Raw genomic sequence first — 19905 nt, forward strand, 5'->3', positions numbered from 1 at the left:
AGGCGCACGATTTTTCAGTTAGTGTGACCTGAGCATAACTATTTTGTCTGCGCGTTGCCGACAGTTTATTGCGGGCGCAAGGAAATCGTAGGTCGACTTGAAGCCGGCTTCAGAGTGCGCCCGAAGAAGAAAACAGAGCTTTGGCCTCATTATAATTAATTGCAGGCACTCGGAACGTTTCTTATTAGACATACAGCTAGGTAGGCCTTCAGTGTAACATTTTGCCCAATGGTAACCCAGGGGTTGTTGACTTTCAACAATTTGTCATTTGAGGATGGCATACAATGGTTCTGTTTTTCCAGAGGTGTAGGGAGCTTTTTTCAAGACTAATGCTCTGACGTACACGGGGGTAAGAGTGTATTTATTTGGAGGGGTATACCTCGCCGAGCATTGGGACTCCCCATATAAAACTGAGCAGAGGACAACAGTTCTTGAGTAAATGGAAAGGTACCCCTTTACTGCAAAAACAAACTATGATAATTTTAAGTATTTTTAAAGTTTTTAAAAATAATATTTATCATTTTGCACTCGGTATGCTATGGGAGTCTGTTTAGTGTTTTTTTTGCGATATTTCTAAAACGCTACCACATTTTAAAAATGAAGTTTTCACCTCAGGTTAGTTTAATAATTATGTGTCTACATTTATATATAGAATTTAAACAATCGTATGGTTCCAATGGGCGAAAAATAATTGCCTTTACAAAGTGTGTCACTTTTTTAAGTAGATGTTGAAATTGCATCGAGGGTAAAGGAAATTCATTTGTTTGTTTCCCCACAGAACTCGCGAGAAAGTACCGAGTAAACAGTGCCATCACACATCGGTGTAAGGTTAGAAGAACCGAGTGAATATGTGTCCCTTTTGTTTGAGCTTGACATACATTTATAGAATTTAGGCTGAGTGCCATGTGAACTGAAAACAAACATTATTGAGTGCTTGTAAACAAAATAGAGTCACATTAATGTACACGATATTTGTGGATGTCATAAAATGATCTAGTTTGCAAATAATATGCACATTACGTTGTTGATCTTACAATATAAATAGACACACGTCTGAAGCTTTGTTTTTGCAGGACTTATACAGATGTTTTTTCTTCTCCTTATAACATGGTTTATTTTGATGGTAGGTAAATGCTGTATAATTATTTGCATTTCATATGATATTTTTTGTTGTATCATATACGCTTTGTTATCACTCTTAAAATTAATGGCAGAAACAAGTTACTTGATGTTAGAAGTATACAGCAATTTTCAATAGTATAGAGCACTTTGAGAATTATTTCACTTCGAAGTAACGTGTTCATGGGAACATATGTTTATCAGTTTTTATCCCAAACATTTGGATCTGAGAAATGTTTCTCAGATTGTGTGTTCCAAATACGGATTATTGTTCCTGCGTGGACATAGCCTCTCTGAGTTTTCGGTGATATTAAAAAAACTCTACCTTATGAAAATGTTACAGGTTAGTTTTATTCTACATTAATTTTATAGGGTTAAAACAAACACACGGTTCACTAACCAAGGGAATATATTTCCTTAGAGGTATAAGTATTTTCAAATTTAGGTCTTACTTTTTTAAATGACAAGTTATTGATATAATAAAGACCCTTTGTTTAAGGCTTACTTGGAAAGCTAAATATGGAAATGAATTGATTTCGTTTGGTATACGTTGTGATGAACTCAAATTCTCTTACATAAAAAATAAGTGACACAATCACAGTCAATTGTTCTATTTTTCTACTTCATTCGTTTTATTTGTCAACTCTCCATGATCACTTAATTTTTAACACAATAAATCAATACATTTCTTAACAACAGTTTTCAGGTCCTCTTGCATTGTCGAGACAGCAAGTCCAAATCTACGAGAAATGATAAAATAACAATGTTTGAGTTCATGATGTACAAGTTCAATGCTATGTAATTTTGATTATGTTAAATGCTGACAATTGTATCTTCTTTAACAGATATGAAATTTGTCAAAAACAGGAATGTGACAGGCATATCAAGAATCAGTAGGCCTATTACGGTTCCAATTTCCAATGGAAATTCTGAGAAACCAACAAAAAGAAATCGTCTAATAATCAGCTGAAAATGTATATCTCTGAAGATTTGTTGTAAACAGGAATGTGACAGGCATATCAAGAATCAGTAGGCCTATCACGGTTTCCAATTTCCAATGGCAATTCTGAGAAACCAACAAAAAGAAATCATCTAATAATCAGCTGAAAATGTATATCTCTGAAGATTTGTTGTAAACAGGAATGTGACAGGCATATCAAGAATCAGTAGGCCTATCACGGTTTCCAATTTCCAATGGCAATTCTGAGAAACCAACAAAAAGAAATCATCTAATAATCAGCTGAAAATGTATATCTCTGAAGATTTGTTGTAAACAGGAATGTGACAGGCATATCAAGAATCAGTAGGCCTATCACGGTTTCCAATTTCCAATGGCAATTCTGAGAAACCAACAAAAAGAAATCATCTAATAATCAGCTGAAAATGTATATCTCTGAAGATTTGTTATCTCATTTGATTGCTGTTAAGGTGCTCTGGATGGCTCAAGGTTCTCAATGGATTGCCCATAGCGTCATTGACTGCCACATTTGATGATAAACAACGGGAAAAGTGCACGCGTATATACGCGCTGTGCAGAACTCTCAGCAAATGACAGCGTTTCACGTGTACGTGTGCCGTTTCATTAAAGATTGCGGTCAATGACGTCATGTGCAATCCATCTAATATATCTTATTGTGAGCATCTACGGCAACTACCGCAACACATGACTATCAGACGCCCCAAATTTATTCAACTTCAAAAGAGTCTGAAAATCTATGGACCACACCGAGCACCTTTAACTCAGCATTCAAATGAGAAAACAATTCTTTAGAGTGATAACATTTCAGCTGATTAGCTGATTTCTTTTTTGTTGGTGTCTCAGCATTGCCATAGGAAATTGTGGGTGCATTTTGGGCAAAATCACATCATTATATAGCAATAACCGACAACAATAGTGAATCTATAACGCGCCATCTATATTCAGTGCAAGCACAAAATCCGAGGCGCAGCACAAAAATCATAACAATCAATAAACATGAGATATAATTTATCGAGAGAACAACTCGATACATGTTTTAGTAAGGTTTGATAACACATGCTAATTATATGCAAAACTAAACAAATTAGTCTTTAGCAAAGCTCGAATAAGTAAAAGTAAAGTGTCAATTTTAACACCCCAACGTTTTGCAGTGCACAATTCAAAACAACTTTATGAGTTAAAATAAAGGTTGCCCTTTTTGCAAAAGTTGTCCTAAAAGTTCTCAAGTTGACGAGGCTTTTTGGTAGTTTCGGTTGTATATTTGAGAAGCACGTTTGTTTTTTTATTCAACCTTACTCATCAGTGAGCAGTTTTTTTTTAACAAGTTAAATCTGCCCTTTTGTGCTAAATGTGCTCACCTTAGTTGCCGATGTAGAGCATCTTGTTGGGGGATCGGAAACCTGCGTTAGACACAACGTTGGAGGTAGAGCTAGAGAGCATGGATGACTTGAGGGCAGCTGGGCTCAGGGATGGGTTGTTGCCCAACATGATGGCAGCGGCACCTGATCAGGGAAGAAATAAAACCGGGGCTCATTAATGCATGCTATAGACATCTATTATTATAGACATTGGACACTATTGGTAATTTATCAAAATAATTGTCAGCATAAAACCTTACTTTGTAACGAGTAAATGGGGAGAGGTGTGGGAAACTGCTCCCTCTGAAGTGACGTAGTTTTCGAGAAAGAAGTCATTTCCACGAGTTTGATTTCGAGACCTCAGAATTAGATTTTGAGGTCTCCAAATCAAACATCTGAAAGCACACAACTTCGTGTGACAATGGTTTTTTTCTTCCATTATTATCTCGCAACTTCGATAACCAATTGAGCTCAAATTATCACTTCATGCTTATACTTTAAGAATTACCAATTAAAGGCACTGGACACCTTTGGTAATTGTCAAAGGCCAGTATAATTTAATTACCAAAAGTGTCCAGTGCCTTTAAGTTTGATTTAGACAGGGTATAATAGCCTTATTAATATTACGGCTGCTATCCATAAGGGCCAACAATAAAACAGTGAATGGCATAGCTATTAAGAAAAATATAGATTTTGTCCCTTTTTTTGGCTTAATGTGCGGGGAACAACTACTTTGGAAATGACCTTGCAAAGCGTCCAATAAGTATGCATACTGGACTCCAATATGTCAATCTTGGACTCCAATGTCAAATGTAACATAGTGGATGACCCTAACTCGTGTTTCACCGTTCAAAATAATAACATTTTATGTGTGTGGTTTATAATGATACGATCACATTTCAACATGAAATAATAAAACATGAATTTGTAACTTTCGTTTTGTATGGGCTAAACCAACATGTGTGTGAAAACATGTGTTTTATATTGTCGTTTTTTTTTTTAAATAGCGGTAAAATCTTTACTAAAAATGCAGAGAAATGTGTCTTACCGGAAACGTGGGGGCAGGCCATGGAGGTTCCACTGATGGTGTTGGTGCCCCAGTTAGTGGTGTGCCATGTTGAGGTGATGTCTACACCAGGAGCGAAGATACTCACACATGAACCGTAGTTGGAGAAGGAAGCTCTGGCATCGCTGCTGTCGGTGGCGCCGACAGTGATGGCCTGGCAGGTTGAGAAAAGAACAATCGAATTATAATCAAATATATGGTTTACTTGTACTGTACTAGACCTTATGCACTTGAATTCGTATCAGGAGAAAATATAGTTTTTCGAAACGACGTCAAATAATTGAGCAGTAGCCCTTAAGTAGTAATTAAGATTTAGTTTTGTTTTGAGAAGCTATGATTTTTGCGTCATCATTCTAAAATCAAAATGGCGACTTACGGTGGGTACTCTAGCGGGGGAAGAGTTGCAAGCATCGACGTTCTCGTTACCAGCGGCAGCAGACACGGTGAAGCCGAGGTTGACGAGGTTCTCTACGGCGTTATCGGTAGCAGAAGATGCACCACCACCGAGGGACATGGAGACAACAGCGGGCAGCTGTCCGTTAGATCCAACGAAGTCAATTCCTGTTGGTTTAGGCATAAACAAAATGGTTAGCTTTCTAATATAATAACTTTTGAAAAACTTTGTGTTACAAAAAAGTGAGTTTTCTGAAAGCAAAACATGTATTATGAAGAATACTCACCATCAACAACACCACTGTTGGAGCCGAATCCAATGCAGCTGAGCACACGGATACCGTAAATGGTGACGTCCTTGGCTACACCGTAAGTGTTGCTGCCGACGGTACCGGAGCAGTGAGTTCCGTGTCCGTTGCAGTCAACTCCGCTGCCGCCGAGGGCATCGTACCAGGCGGTAGCACGGCCAGAGAACTCCCAGTGGTTGGGGTTGACTCCGGTATCAATCACGTAAGCGTTGACTCCAGCACCAGTTCCTAAAATAAGAAGATGGCAATAGGAAATGATTACATGTTGGTGTTTTGGGGTGAGTCGAAAGAATATTTCAATTTGAACGATGTTATTTTGCAAAATAAAGTTACTAGGAGTTTAAATTTACCGGATGGGTTGAAGCTGCCGTCCAAGGGGAGGTATCTCTGGTCAGAACGGTCGAGACCCCAAGTGACTGCCTGGGTTCTGACGATACCGTCTTCCTCAATGTACTCAATGCCCTCGAAAGAACGGATCTACAGAATGAGGAGAGATGACAGATGATAACATTGTAGTTAAAGTAATTTACCTCTTATTAATCATGCACCCTCTCCCAGTGAAAACAACATCAAACAATTCGTGTATAACATATATTTTTTCTCCTAACTTAAACTAGTTTTGTTTAATATTATGGTTGAGATATTTTGATACCTTTTGTAGTATTTCGCCATGACATGAATTTCTATTCACTGTGAATGAAGATGTATATGATATAATAATACCTGTAGAAGTCAAGCTTCATTAGTTGTCAAGTTTTTGAGAAACAAAAGTGAAAATCACACAGCAATGTTTTCAGCAGAGTCGCGTAAATCCTTTGTATAGTCTAAAATAATGTTCGTCTCTAAAACGAACATTGTTTTCGTGAATTTTCTTTTCTCATATATCTCAAGAACTGTAGCTCCTCAGCAAGAAGGTTAAGGAAATCTTTCTACTACCACTTTATTGAATGTAAATATGTGGACGCTTTTGCCTTGTGTCGTACAAAAAGTACCCAAACCATTTAAGTTTAAACTTACGGTGTCGATGAACCTGTCTGGGATGTGAGCCACAACAGCGGACATGACGGTGCGGAACTTCTTCAGGATGGAGGCGGGGATGTTGAGGGATCGTGTACGGGTCTCAAGACGGTCGACAAACTCATCCAACTTGGAACCATCCTAAAAGCAAAGAGGGAAAGGAAATAAATTTTGAAGTTAAATATACACATAATTAATATGTTGCTCATACCTTATGAAACTTGCAAACGAGAAATAATGATAACTTGAGATTGAAAACGTAAGTATTTTCTGGAAAACTCACAACCTACAAGAAAATTCAAGATCCGTCAAGTCAGTGATCTTACCTTGATCTTGATGATGTACTTGTTGGGGATGCGCTGAGACACCTTCTTAAGAGGAGCAAGAGTAGCACTGGCAGCAGCCAGGCACAGGCACAAGAGGATGAAAGTCTTCATGTTGAAATAGTCTGTAAAAAAAAAAGAATATCCACAACAATTACTTTTGTACCCAGAATGTTTCTTGCAGAAAAACTATCTAGTCCCAATTGTCTCTATGGATCAAGGCGTGTAAAAGCTTGCCGGGCAAGGAACCGACATACATTCACAACATGCTCTTTTAATTAGTTCCTGAACAAAAGTAACACCACGTGCATCTTTTTATGAACTCGCAATAATGGAAAAACAAATTCAACATAAATTATTGTAGCACATGATATAGGTTTATGAGACTCTCATGAAAGGATTGCTATGTTGGTTTCACTTGTTTTCCCTATAAACTTTAGAACTAATCAGGCTCAAACTTTCACAGGCAAATTATATTGCATAGGGCCTACATATTCATTCAAAGTGAGTTTGGATTCATAACATGACCAAACACTTGACAATATTAATAAGCTTCAGGCGTTAAGTCTGTTCAAATATTTAGGCATCTAAAAGCAAACCAATTTGTGCAACAAGGGATCTTTTTTCCATCCATTATTCTCTTGCAACTTCAACGACCAATTGAGTCCAAATTTTCACAGATCGGTTACATTATGCACATATTGGGCAACAAAACCAAGTGAGAATACCGGTCTTTGACAGTAACCAAAGGGGCCCAGTGCCTTTAAAGTGTATAGCGAACTAGATACGAAGTACAATAACCACTTACCGTTTGTTGTCAGGCCGTTTCAGCTTGTGGTTGTCCAGTTCGAGTCACTCCCTTTTATACCAATTCGGCCAGCTACTTTGGAGTATTTTTAATTTTCCTTAAGCAGCTTTACGAAAAATTTACTTGAGTAATCGCCGATTAAGCAAAGCTTTTTCATAATCGCCGATTAAGCAAAGCTTTTTCATAACAGATGTCAGCTTCACATACAAAAATTAAGCGCGATTAGCTTTGTTAAAAAAATGTATAAGCTTACTCAACAAGTTATTCAAATGTTTAACACAGTCAAACAGTAATAGATGGATTGCGCATGACGTCATTGACCGCCATCTTTTATGAAACGTGCACGCATTCAAGGCTATCATTGGCTGAGAGTTGTGCGCAGCGCATATCACGCGTGCACATTGTGGTCGATGGTGTATATGCAATCCATCTATGATTAACTACTGAATTTATTTCTTTCACATTGGATCAATGCTTTCGATCACCGTTGAATATGGCTGCAACAAGAGTTCTAAATAGTACAAACAAAGTTTACACTACGACCATGGGGTAAATTAGCATTAGTCAGAAACAATAGTTTGGTTGTCATTTAGCTTATCAGGCAACAGGATGCCTTCGGCTGTACAATGCATAATATTTTTATCCCGTGAAGTCATGAGACAAAAATAGGTTTTTCTCTTGAGATAAAACCGAGGATTATTAAAAAATAAATAAAAAAACAATGATAGCAAAGCATAAACATCATCTATAATCCGTTAATACTTAAGTTGAATACTTAATTATGTCTGTCGAATGTTGCAATGGTGTGTTACATTTGGGATTTAAAAATAACTGCTCCGAGTGGTAATAGTTTTGTATATCAAAACTCTTCTTTTTTTCATTTTCTTTTTTAAAATAAGTTTTCCCGGCGAAAAAAAGGCAGGACACTTAAAGTTGTTTTCTTTTTACCTAGCAATATAAGGTCTACAACCTTCCGACCGTTGTTAACGGTTTTATTTTGTGAGTAAATTGGGTTGTATCTTCGAGCGCAGACTGTTAAAAACATATGCCTTCGATCCTTAACATAAATGCGTGACGTCATCATTGAAAAAATATCGGTGATCACAGATTTCACAGATGTGATTGGTCAATGATAGAATTGGGGCGGGGCCACCTTGATTACGTGTATATTGGTGGCAGGCGCTAGCATACGAAACGGATTATAAAACGAATTCACAGGGCTGCCCTCATATTTACTGCTCTTTAAGGAGCCTTATTATAAAATAAAAAGTCATTAAAGAACAATGGTCCCCGTAGCGAATTTCTAAAGAGGTGTTTGTTCCACAAGGAATACGATGTACAAAGTCAACTACAGGGACAAAGGAAAACACAATAGAACGTCTCCACAGGGAAGTAGAAACAGAAATGGGTGTTCATGATGTATACATTGTGTACATCTTTGTGCTAATTTTTTTTTTACAATTTTTATTTTAATTATTGGTTTATTCAAACACATTCAAACATCGCAGCTACAAGCTGAATTGAGTTTAACATACAGAGATTCATAAAAAAAATAGAAATACTAAAAATTACAGAATTTTTTTTTTTACAATTTGCATTTCTTAAAAGAAATGCAAATTGCTTTTATACATTAAAAATGCAAACTGGCTAGTGCCAGTGACAAATTAGATAAAACAAATAATATTGCACGGCAAATCACATTAAAGGAACAAGATGAACGGATGGGGACAAAAGGCATACGAACTGAGTGAACACAAAATCAAGAGCTATTGTTGAGTGATTGGACAAGGGATGGGATGCAACTATTTGTGTAACGACCAGTCCTACATTTGGGTGGCGGGGGCACATTTGTTGGCATTTTGCAAGTTGTTGTTTTTGTTTGGTGGGAGCCAGTGCCTGTAATTTTCAGATTCAAACAAGGGTTCACCAAAATTGACAAACAAATGAATGACTGTGTTACCTTATTTAGTACCCTAAGGAGATCTTAAGGACACATGAAAACAAAAGGAAAACAAAGGTTGTCATTATAGGGGAATTCTAAATATCTGGGGTGCTCCATAAGAAAATGTGTGTACAGAGTCAATGGATAACTGATGAATACAGGGACAAAGGAAACAACAAAATAATGCTCCACAAAAATGCATCTTTAAAAAAATTGTACGCTCTTCCAAGCCTGTGTAATTAATACCTTTTATTACCACACACGACAAATTATAAATAAAACTAATTTAATACACAGAAGAAGTCGTAAAACAATGGAAAGAGACTAAGAGACAGCTACAGTTAATTGCACCAACAAGGGCATATAGTTGCATCACGAAACAAACTATGCCCCGTAGTATACAATTGCCATCCTCAAGGATTCCTTTTTGGAATCGAGTTCACTCTAAAAATATGTTAGTCAAAACAACACTAATTAGTCATACGAGACATGATTTTGACTCACTTACATCAAAATCATGTCTCATATAAGTGTTGTTTTGACTAATATATTTTAAAAATGTTCAAAGAACAAATTGCCCCAAATAAAAAGCACTACGACTGTGGCAATTTTGATGTACACAAAAAGAAAATTGCGCCCGGGCAACCCCACAGACTCTCTAGTGGTAATACTTTATTTGAAGCTCAAAGAATTGACATAAAATCGACAATATGATATTGCTGTTACTGAGAGCCGATAACTAGAATAGTACAGTCCTTTCATATCAGTGTATCAGAGAGTCTACGAAATTGTAAATATTGTCTTCGAAGAGCCGAGACGTCGGATTGCGAGTGGCGTAGGTGTACTTAGCAAAAGATATGTGCGAAGATCAAAGTCATTTTGAGGCAATGCATGGTAGCGTATCAATAATATGTTTGGTTTGCGGTAGCGCCATCTGTGTATCTACTTGCCAGGTAGAGTTTGTTCTTAGAGAACTGTCTTTCTTATTCTACTATACCGCGCAGTAGATTTATCTGATGTTCGGGAGACTTCTACGTTCTGAAAAGAACTGTCCTACTTTTTAAAATATTATTTGTAACTATTACCCTGGCGGATGGTATAGGCTGGTATTACTACTTTAGCTTATGGGATCATAATGAACTGTACTACCGCGGAGCGAGTCCGAATGAAAAAGCAATGGTTAAGTGTCACGTTTAAGTGTCACGACTGGGACTCAAACCCACACTCTGCTGATCAGAAACACCAGCGTTTGAATTCGGTGCTCTTTAACCGCTATAGGTCACGACCAACCACAATGGCCATGGTATCTTATGCTGGACCATACCACACATCATTGTGGGGGTGCAAAAGTCGATTTGGGCAAAACTCTGTAACATCTTTTGTGTACAAATCGGTATCTCAATTCGTCAGTGGATTGATGAAGTCAAATCATGAAACTTTTAAGTTATACTGTTAACAAACAAGTTTGTATATATCCACAGACAAAACCTGTGCATATACCACACACTCAGAGTCAACAATGAGAATACAATCAGAAAGGCCATCTGTAACCCATGGGAAAAAACATTGGCTTAGCAACCAAACAGGTCCCCCTGCTTTAGGGTTTTTAATTAACAGTTGCAGTTTCGGCTAACGCATTGCTTAATATGTTATGATTCTCTCACTGTTTTCTATCGCGACAGCATCAGAGGTGCTAGTGAGAAGGAACGAGTTTGGAACGGTCCCTCTTAGTGCTCATCTTGACGGTTCCTACATCTACACAGAAGGCGACTAGCCGTGGTCCGGAACTCTTTATTCCGTCTGACGTGAACGAGTACATTCAATAAGTTGTTACATGAATGTAGTACCATGGCGGTACTGATCGTATACATAGAGTAGTTCCCAGTCCAGTGTGAGTACGACATGATGATAACAAGAGGCAGGGAACTCATGGCACCACCGCAGCATACAATGAGAAATGTGGTCAAGGATTTGGTGCCTTCTGTTCGTTGTTGATAATGGGACGAGTTGCCACTTTGGGCAGCACGGGCGAGATTGGCCACATTATGGCGGCGTATTAACACCCTAATCCTTCCGTAAAGAGCCATAGAAAGGACGAGTGGAACCACTATCGTCATACCACAATAAGCTACCAATAACATGATATAAGAGTAACTCCTGAGAAAGTTTACATCCAACACACACCAGTGCCACTCTTTTTTCAGGTGGGACACCGCTCCAAAGCCAACACTGTACAGTATTGCAATACATGACATCAAGAGCCAGATGAATAAGGTTATCGCGTACGCTCTCCTAGCTGTCAAAAGGGACGGGTACCGCATGGGTTTCTCGACCGCGACGTAGCAGTCCAGAGTCACGGTCAAGAGTGACAAGAACGAGGCACCGTTGAACACAATGGAAGCAATGCAGGACACTTTGCAGAAGATCCCCAAGATGATGTCCGGAATCCAGTGTGCCGTCGCCTCCGTGGCGAGGAGTAGCACTCCGGAGAAGACACCCCCGCACAGGTCCGCTACGGCGAGAGACAGGATGAAGATGCGGCTGACTTTACGCATCTTGGTGGACCGCCTCACCACGAAGATACACAAGACGTTCCCGGTGATGATGAGGAAGACAGAAACGAAGAGCAAGGAGGCACGAAGGGTGTCGAACCAAACGGGTGGTTCATTGTGAGGGGTAGTGTCCAACGTAGTGTTGGAACTCATTCTATCCAAGAGTTGCACAATACTCAATGCATTAAACACAAAGGAAACTGCACATACATTTATTCAGTTATCAGTTTGCGGTACTCTTAATAAAGACCATAACAGTTCAAGACGTTTTGCCTAGATTTAATACAGAGTAAACCACGTGACCAACATCACAGCAAAAGCTAGATGTAAACCAAATCCAAAAACTTCCGTCTCCTGGTATACCACTGATGCAAGTGATGATGAACAAGCCGAAGTCATCTAGAGCGGTACGCCATTAAAAGCTCTGGTGACCAACATTTTATGATATTACTTAAGTCGGACTTAATCACTCTTGTGGTTTCACTCATGCTTACAGTTAAGAACAGCATGTCTGAAACGGCGACTTCGGCTCCAGCTTACGGATAGATCAGTGCGTCTGCCAGTGTTGAAGAACATGCAGGCGCGCGTGATCTATAGCCATCTGTAGCCGAAGACACCGGTAGCTGTAGCCGAAGTCGCGATTTCGGACACGGCCTTTCTTCCTCTCGAAACCTTACATTGGTTTGACGTCTTGATTGCATTTGTCAGGTTGTCCGATTTAAGAGATGCAGCGGTTTTATATCTTCGTTGACATTTTTACAGTTATGGAAGACTCACTTATATAATATAAGTTTGACGTAATATGGCGAACTGTGTACTTCTGTTCGCGCCCTCTTTTGACTTCTTATCCTTCAACCCATGTTAATTTCCCATATGGGGGATAGAATCGCCGGCGGACAGAATTCCCTGATGGGACACCGGCCACGCTGGTTGAAAACGGCCCTTGAAGACTTCGTCGCCTACTATTTTTCCCTGTTCACACGTACACACGAGTCATAGTGCAACTCCCAATGTCGTTTATGCAGAGTTATTTTGAAAGCAATCACTAGAAAGCACACAATTCAAATTATTGTCCTTCATTCGCTTTCCAATTACGAGTTCACTGTGACATTCAATGCCAAGCGAAATGAGAAATTGAGATGAAAAAAAAACCCAAACCGACATAGCTTTGCACTCAAGGTTTGCATTTACAAACAGAAGAAAAAAAGATAAAAGAAAAACAAGGAAGAAAAGGAAAGACTCCAAGCCCCGCCCATTTCCATTAGTGTCCCTTCAGTTCCAATTGAGTTTAGGTGTGTTTTTATTTTCAGCACTAGCGCATTTATTAAGTTACAAAGAATATACTGGGTCTGCAATTCGATGTGGAATGACATACAAAGTAAAGACAATAAGTTATTTTATTGAAATAAATTGATAACGTCAGTCAGGCAATTTGATAGAAAGTACAGTCTGCCATAAAGACATTATAACGGCTACTTAACCATTTCAAACGTAAGTGGTTATCTCGGGCAGCTGCTTTTCATGACAACCGGTTTTTGTTTTCACTGGGTCAGACTTCTTATTTTAATGCAAAAAAACATATCTAATGGTCTGACATTTCGACCCTGGCAAAGTCTTTATCGAAGGCTTAATGACAAGGCACTAAATATGAACAGGTGTAACGTAAGTGAGAACCAAATACCATGTAAATTTCCCTCTCCAAATGGGATAACATAAGACTGGTATAGCGCCCCCAATATCAAAAATACAAAGTCACCAGTCACTGACATTCAAACTTAAACTGGGGCAATGACGTCCCGTTTCCCCCCCTGGATCAAGTACGACAAACTATGGGTTGTTATGCCCAATCACGGGTTAAAATGGTTTCTGTCTACACAAAAGAAAACATCCAAGCAACAGATTATTGTCTTCGGCTAGTCAATAAATAAAAAGAAAAACAACAAACACCAGTGAAAGCCTTGTTGTTGCTGTTGTTGTTGTAGTTGTTATTGCTGCTGTTGTTGTCGCTGTTGTTGTTGTAGTTGTTATTGTTGTTGTTGTTGATAATTGTTGCTGTAACATAGTTACACTCCCGAAAGAATATGCTTTTTCCCGAACCGACTTGCTGCCAGTTTTCACGAGGCACTCTGATCTTCAAGTTCCCAAGCCTAATTGGATCAATTTTAAAGGCAGTGGACACTGATGGTAATTGTCAAAGACTAGCCTTCACAGTTAGTGTGTCTCAACATTATGCAAAAAATAACAAACCTGTGAAAATTTGAGCTTAATCGGTCATCGAACTTGCGAGATAATAATGAAAGAAAAAACACCCTTGTCACACAAAGTTGTGTGCGTTTAGATGGTTGATTTCGAGACCTCGAGTTCTAAATCTGAAGTATCGCAATCAAATCCGTGGAAAATTACTTCTTTCTCGAAAACTATGGCACTTCAGAGGGAGTCGTTTCTCACAATGTTTTATACCATCAACCTCTCCCCATTACTGGTCACTAAGAAAGGTTTTATGTTAATAATTATTTTGAGTTATTACGATTAGTGTCCACTGCCTTTAACGCCCAAATTTACCAGCTCCCCTCAAAATTCGACGCACTCAGCACCCTAAATTGGTTAGATTGTTATTATTCACAGAATCTATTAATTACACAAGTACGACCACAACAATTCATTCAAATGAAAATGTGGGTTCACAACAAATCGTAGCTTGAATTTAAGCGTGTGACATTTTTTATTTTATGGATTCCACCTTTTAAATCGATTTAGTAGAAGAAAAAGTCCCCATTGAAAAGCACGACGACAGTGACAATTTTGGTGTTCAGAAAACGAAGCCCCAGAGTGAGTCTTGGCTAACGCCCTCGACCGACAGATTTTGATTAGTGTGAGGCGGGGGGGGGGGGAGGAGTAGATCTGAGTTTACTCAGTTTGTCTGCTGCCACCTATAGTCTATCCATGACACAGGTAGAAAACCAGTAAGTCCTATTAATATTAAGTTTTACAAGGTGGTGGGGAAAAAACCCAGCAAAGGTCTGTCATCGAGTTAATGATTTAGATAAGTCTTTCATGCCATAGGTTTACCAAATCCCTCTTGTTCATTGTTCATGTATGATTGTCATTATAATTAGGTAATCTGAAGGGTCATTATGTTGTGACCCCAAAATGATGTACCTTTTTGTCTAGAAAGCCCTATGTTATAAAGATGGCAAGTAGTAAGAAGCATCCTGCTAATTTATTTCGTCTCAAATGACCTAACTGATCAAATAAAAGAGAGACAGGTCCTATTTAGGTCGCGGACACACATTTCAAGTTGTTGGGTATGCAAAAAAGAAAGTTGCCTCAGACCTAAGTAAGATAGAGGGCGCAATTGCGTGTGCTACATTATTATCTAAAAAAACCCACCAGCAAACAAACAATCAAAGACGAATTATGAAACTTGTTTGTGTTTTCCACCTTTATACCGTGGTACATAATTTGGTAACTTCTCTAAGTTGTCAATGACGGTAATTGTCCCAAAACCGACGGTATACTACTCCTGTTTTGTGCCGGTGTTGAAGGGAAAACTGTCCGCCGGGAATTTGTGCCCCCCATATTGGTGAATTTACGTGTTTTGAAAGAAGAGGGTTCTAAAGAGGGCGCTATCAGAAGTAGTTTGTACACAGTTCGCAATACGGGGGGGGGGGGGGGGACACCACATAATCTCCGAGGGGGGGGGGGGGGGTATCTCCTGTCACACCGGTTTGAGTAAGGATATAGACAGGTAGATTTCTTGTCTCAAAATCGGTCAATAATGGTGTCACGTTTAAAATGTGTCGACATGAATGGGAAATTTACAGTTACGGAAACCCAAATAAAACCAATTCAATGTTTATTGGTTCAGTGTCGTGTACGTGATGTTGAACAACAAAACAATTCGCTTGTTCGACGCATGTTTCCCTCTCTGATTCATTAAACACAAATGTATTCCGGTGTTGGCCTTTAAATTGGGGTCACAAGTCCTTATTATTTGCAATGTTAAAGGCACTGTTGGTAATTGTCAAAGACCAGTCTTCTCACTGCATACAAAAATAAACCTGTGAAAATTTTAGTTCAATTGGACATCGAAGTTGCGAGAGAATTATGGAAGAATAATAACACCCTTGTCGCACAAGTTGTGTGCTTTCAGATGCTTGAATTCGAGACCTTAGCTGAGGTATCGAATTCAACTCAAATTATGTTAGTGAGAAATTACTTCTTTCTCAAAAACTACGTTACTTCAGAGGAGGGGGGGGGCGTTTCTTACAATGTGTTATAATTATTATCAACAGTTCTCCATTGCTCGTTACCAAGTAAGTTTTTAATTTTTGCTAACAGTTATTTTGAGTAATAACCAATAGTGTCCAGTGCCTTTAATTTTGCTGATGACGGAAAACAGGTGTTCCATCCACCAAGGTGCTAAGCATTGTAGTGAGAACAATGTATACTGAATGATACACACAGTCTGGTGCACGGTGTGTATTGAGAAAGATGCATGCTCCAGTTTCTGGCAGATTTGACCTTAACTCTTATGTTTAAATGAAAATTTTAAATAGCTATTTCTAAAGACAGTAAGTTTCATAAACGGAATTAAACAATTCATTTGCAACCCTATTGGTGACCTCCAACGATTGTTTAGTCAGATTATTCAACTCTAAACCTGTTTTGACCACCACCCCCTCGGTCCACCCCAATGCTGTCTCGCCTTGTGCCATTGTCTGGTGGCAGTCAAAACAGGCTGTGTTTAACTTGGGTTTCTCGGTACAGGTATTTGGGAAAATTCTGTTATGAACACGGTTAAAAAGAAAACATCTATATATATCGTTTGCGGTACCTACATGATTCGTACTGCTTCTATAGCTACCGGGTAACCTCGGTAGCTAGTTGGTAAGACATTGCTCTAGAATTGCAAGGGTCGTGGGTTCGAATCCCACCCGAGTAACATGCCTGTGATTTTGTTCACAGGACTCGGGAAAGTACTGAGTTATACAGTGCTATAACACACATCGATGTATGGGTAAAAACCAAAATAATATGGTTACATTGTGTTCATAATGATTAAAAGCATGGGGAAATGGTAAGTGGGTAGGGTATATGGCTTTAGGTGAGGATGGAAGTTAGAATTCACAAAGGGAAGAATGAACCCCGCCCTATGGGACTATCAATGCTCTAAAATCTACATCTCCGAGAAGAAAAAAAAACCGCCACCTTTACGATCATCAGAAGCAAGAGGAGTCGAGCCAAGCATGCCGCAAGGGCTGCTGTTTAATAAAGTGTCACAGGGAAAAACCATTTGCGAGGAGAGCGGGCCAGCGTTGTCGAAGAAGCTGCCGTGTACGTGACGGATCGGTCGGTACTAGTCAGAAGGAGCCGGCGTGCCGTCAGGAGTCCATCTCCGGGAATGATGGATCACGCACAGACACACACACTGCACTAGATGAGTACATAATGACACTTACCGCACGTCCCTTAGGAACCCCCTGTATACGCAGATCAGAGCTTGGAAAACACCACGGCAGTTTTTTTTTTTTTGCGGGAGGGAAAAACAAAAGAAACAGGAAGACTTTAAAACAAGGGAGGAATCTGTACTCAATGTGTACCCCGTGCGTCGTGTGTTTTATTTTTTCCTCCATATTTTTTTGTATTTCAATGGTCGTTATCTGGTAATGGCCCGGGGCCTGGCGTGAGGGGAAACCCTGGTTGAAATATAAATGCCAATATGTATTATGCATGGACACTGAGTGGCCGTATACTGACAGATGCTGTTAAAGTTGACTTAATTTTTGTTCTGTTCATCTTTTTTTTTTCCCTCGTGATGTTTCCCCTTGTTGATGACATCCGGTTGTGCCCCGGAGGAAGACGTCGGTTGCTTTTGGAACCGCTGTCCCAAAGAAAGCACAAGTCAAAATATTTAGACAGCAAAGCTCGTTTTCAGAGGGACACGAATTAGTTTTAAAAATTTATAATGTACAAGTTTTAGCTATAACGTGAAGAGTAAAGGGGTAAATGTTGAAGGCTGTTATGCAATTTATGCGACAGCAATTTTTTAGGACAGTTTTTGGCCTAATGTCTTTTCTTATTTTCAATAAAAGTGTCGTGCAGCTAGCTCAAGAAAACATTATCTAATTGCACATCATTATCTGTGTAATATTTGTTTCCAGAAGATAAATTCAACACCAAAGCTTGTAGGCCATTGTAAAATCAGAATACATTTATGTTGTTTGTCTTAAAGGTTGTACCATCAACAGCAGCTCTCCATTGGTTGTTACCGAGTAAGTTTGTATGCACAAATAAGTAATTACCAATAGTGTCCAGTGCCTTAAAAGCTCGCATATTCACTATAATGAACTGAGCTGAAGAAAAAAAGGATCTGTTTTCTTGAGGAGTGTTGATGAAGTAATAATATTAATAATAATAACCGTATTTTTGTCAAAGGATACAAAGCGCCAGATCTTATTACTGCAAGGAGTGGGATGAAGTTTGCGATATAAGACCTAATCCTTAGCACCATGTAATGGTTAGGTGCTGTGGCGCAAAATGCTGTCAATCCAGCCAGGAACACCGGGGCTAATCCCTTCTCTTTAAACGATAAGTGCACTGGGTCCTTTTAGATGCGTTTACACAACACATTGGACCAACGGCTTTAAGTCCCATCCGAAGGACGAAGCAATGGTTAAGTATCTTGCTCAAGGACACAAGTGCCATGGCTGGGGATTCGAACCCATGACTCTGCTGATCAAGTACAAATTTCACGTGACAAATTCCACGTGTCACTAAAGCTGTCACTTTGCTTTATTTGTCATATATTACAAACGGTAAAACTTGATGTATAAATTTAAATGCTTGATGGTTGTAATTTCATTTTCTTTTAATGGTTGAAAATTCTATTGTAGCAAAATAGTTCAGTATCAAGCTTCATTCAAATTAAGCTTGCGTGAGCAATGGAAACCACCATATAACACAGGCATAACAAGATATAGCCACAACGGAAATGACAAATAAGTTAACGAAATTGACACACAATCATCCAATTGCCGAAATATAGAGCACTTAAAACATGCGTCTTCCGCAATTTTTAAGCTAACCTCCAAAAGTCACTCAATCCCTCGACCCATCACAGAAAGAAAAAACCCGTATAAGCTCCAACAAATCCACCGTGATCGATTTGAACGCTTTTTGAGCACCACTCTGTTTTGGGACATCCGCAGTCGATTTCCTCTCCGGAAGATGAGGCGTGCGAGTCGACACTTCGCGGCCGCTCGGCCGGGCGGAATGCTATAATATTCCGCTTGACTTACCCCCAGCCACCCGCAGTTTGTATTCCAACCCTCGTACTCTCACTCCTTTCACTTTTTCTCCCGTAGCTTTTCCTTTCTTTACTGTCTTCCTCCCTCACACACATACTCAACCTTTCGTTGCAACGCAAAGACTTAAATTTTAATCGGATTGGGATCTCGATAATTCCTCCCACATTTCGCGCAAAAACGAATTCGTTGGGATCCCCTCTGTATTTTGGCTACAAGTACCAACGGCTGGATGGGGAAGTTTTTTCCCTCTCTTCATTTTTGCTGTTCCTTAAAACCCGGGAGAATTGATGTTGTTTCCGATGGTTTCTTACAGAAAGCAATGTTCATTTGATATTCAGATTGATAAGACCAGGCAATGACTCCATGTGAATTAAACAGTGTCTACAATCGTATATCATTAACACACGATGGGGAAAGTAACAGTATGTGTTTTCTTTTTGTGACAGACAAACCCGTCCAGTGTCCATATGTACTTCAGTCATTCCTGACGTTTAAAGGCACCGGACACTATTGGTAATTGTCAAAATAATTGTTAGCCTAAAAACTTACTTGGTAACGAGCAATGGAGAGCTATTGATAGTATAAAGTAATGTGAGAAACGGCCCCCTCTGAAGTAACGTAGTTTTTGAAAAAGTAATAATTTTCACACAAATAATAAAATATTTCAGGCCTGAAGCCTTCTACTATGCACCTGAAAGCACACAAATTGTGCAACAAGGGTGTTTTATTC

At 39.2% G+C, this 19905-nt stretch overlaps 2 protein-coding genes across 2 annotated transcripts; both read right to left on the minus strand.

Annotated features, from left to right (window-relative positions):
* Positions 1 to 1724: 1724 nt before the first annotated feature.
* LOC139954324 (extracellular serine proteinase-like) lies at positions 1725 to 7401 on the minus strand. The gene is made up of 9 exons (XM_071954078.1): positions 7372 to 7401; positions 6567 to 6688; positions 6241 to 6381; positions 5574 to 5700; positions 5203 to 5451; positions 4899 to 5083; positions 4505 to 4676; positions 3457 to 3600; positions 1725 to 1859 (listed from the first exon to the last, which is right to left on the minus strand). The coding sequence occupies exons 2-8, from the start codon at positions 6675 to 6677 to the stop codon at positions 3458 to 3460; spliced, it is 1128 nt and encodes a 375-aa protein (XP_071810179.1). The 5' UTR covers positions 6678 to 6688; positions 7372 to 7401; the 3' UTR covers positions 1725 to 1859; position 3457.
* Positions 7402 to 11040: 3639 nt separating this feature from the next.
* LOC139950056 (adenosine receptor A3-like) lies at positions 11041 to 12018 on the minus strand. The gene has a single exon (XM_071948692.1). It carries the CDS (start codon positions 12016 to 12018, stop codon positions 11041 to 11043), a length of 978 nt encoding a protein of 325 aa, XP_071804793.1.
* Between the last annotated feature and the right edge of the window lie 7887 nt (positions 12019 to 19905).

Source organism: Asterias amurensis, chromosome 2, assembly GCF_032118995.1.
Source record: "Asterias amurensis chromosome 2, ASM3211899v1".
Lineage (NCBI taxonomy): Eukaryota > Metazoa > Echinodermata > Asteroidea > Forcipulatida > Asteriidae > Asterias > Asterias amurensis.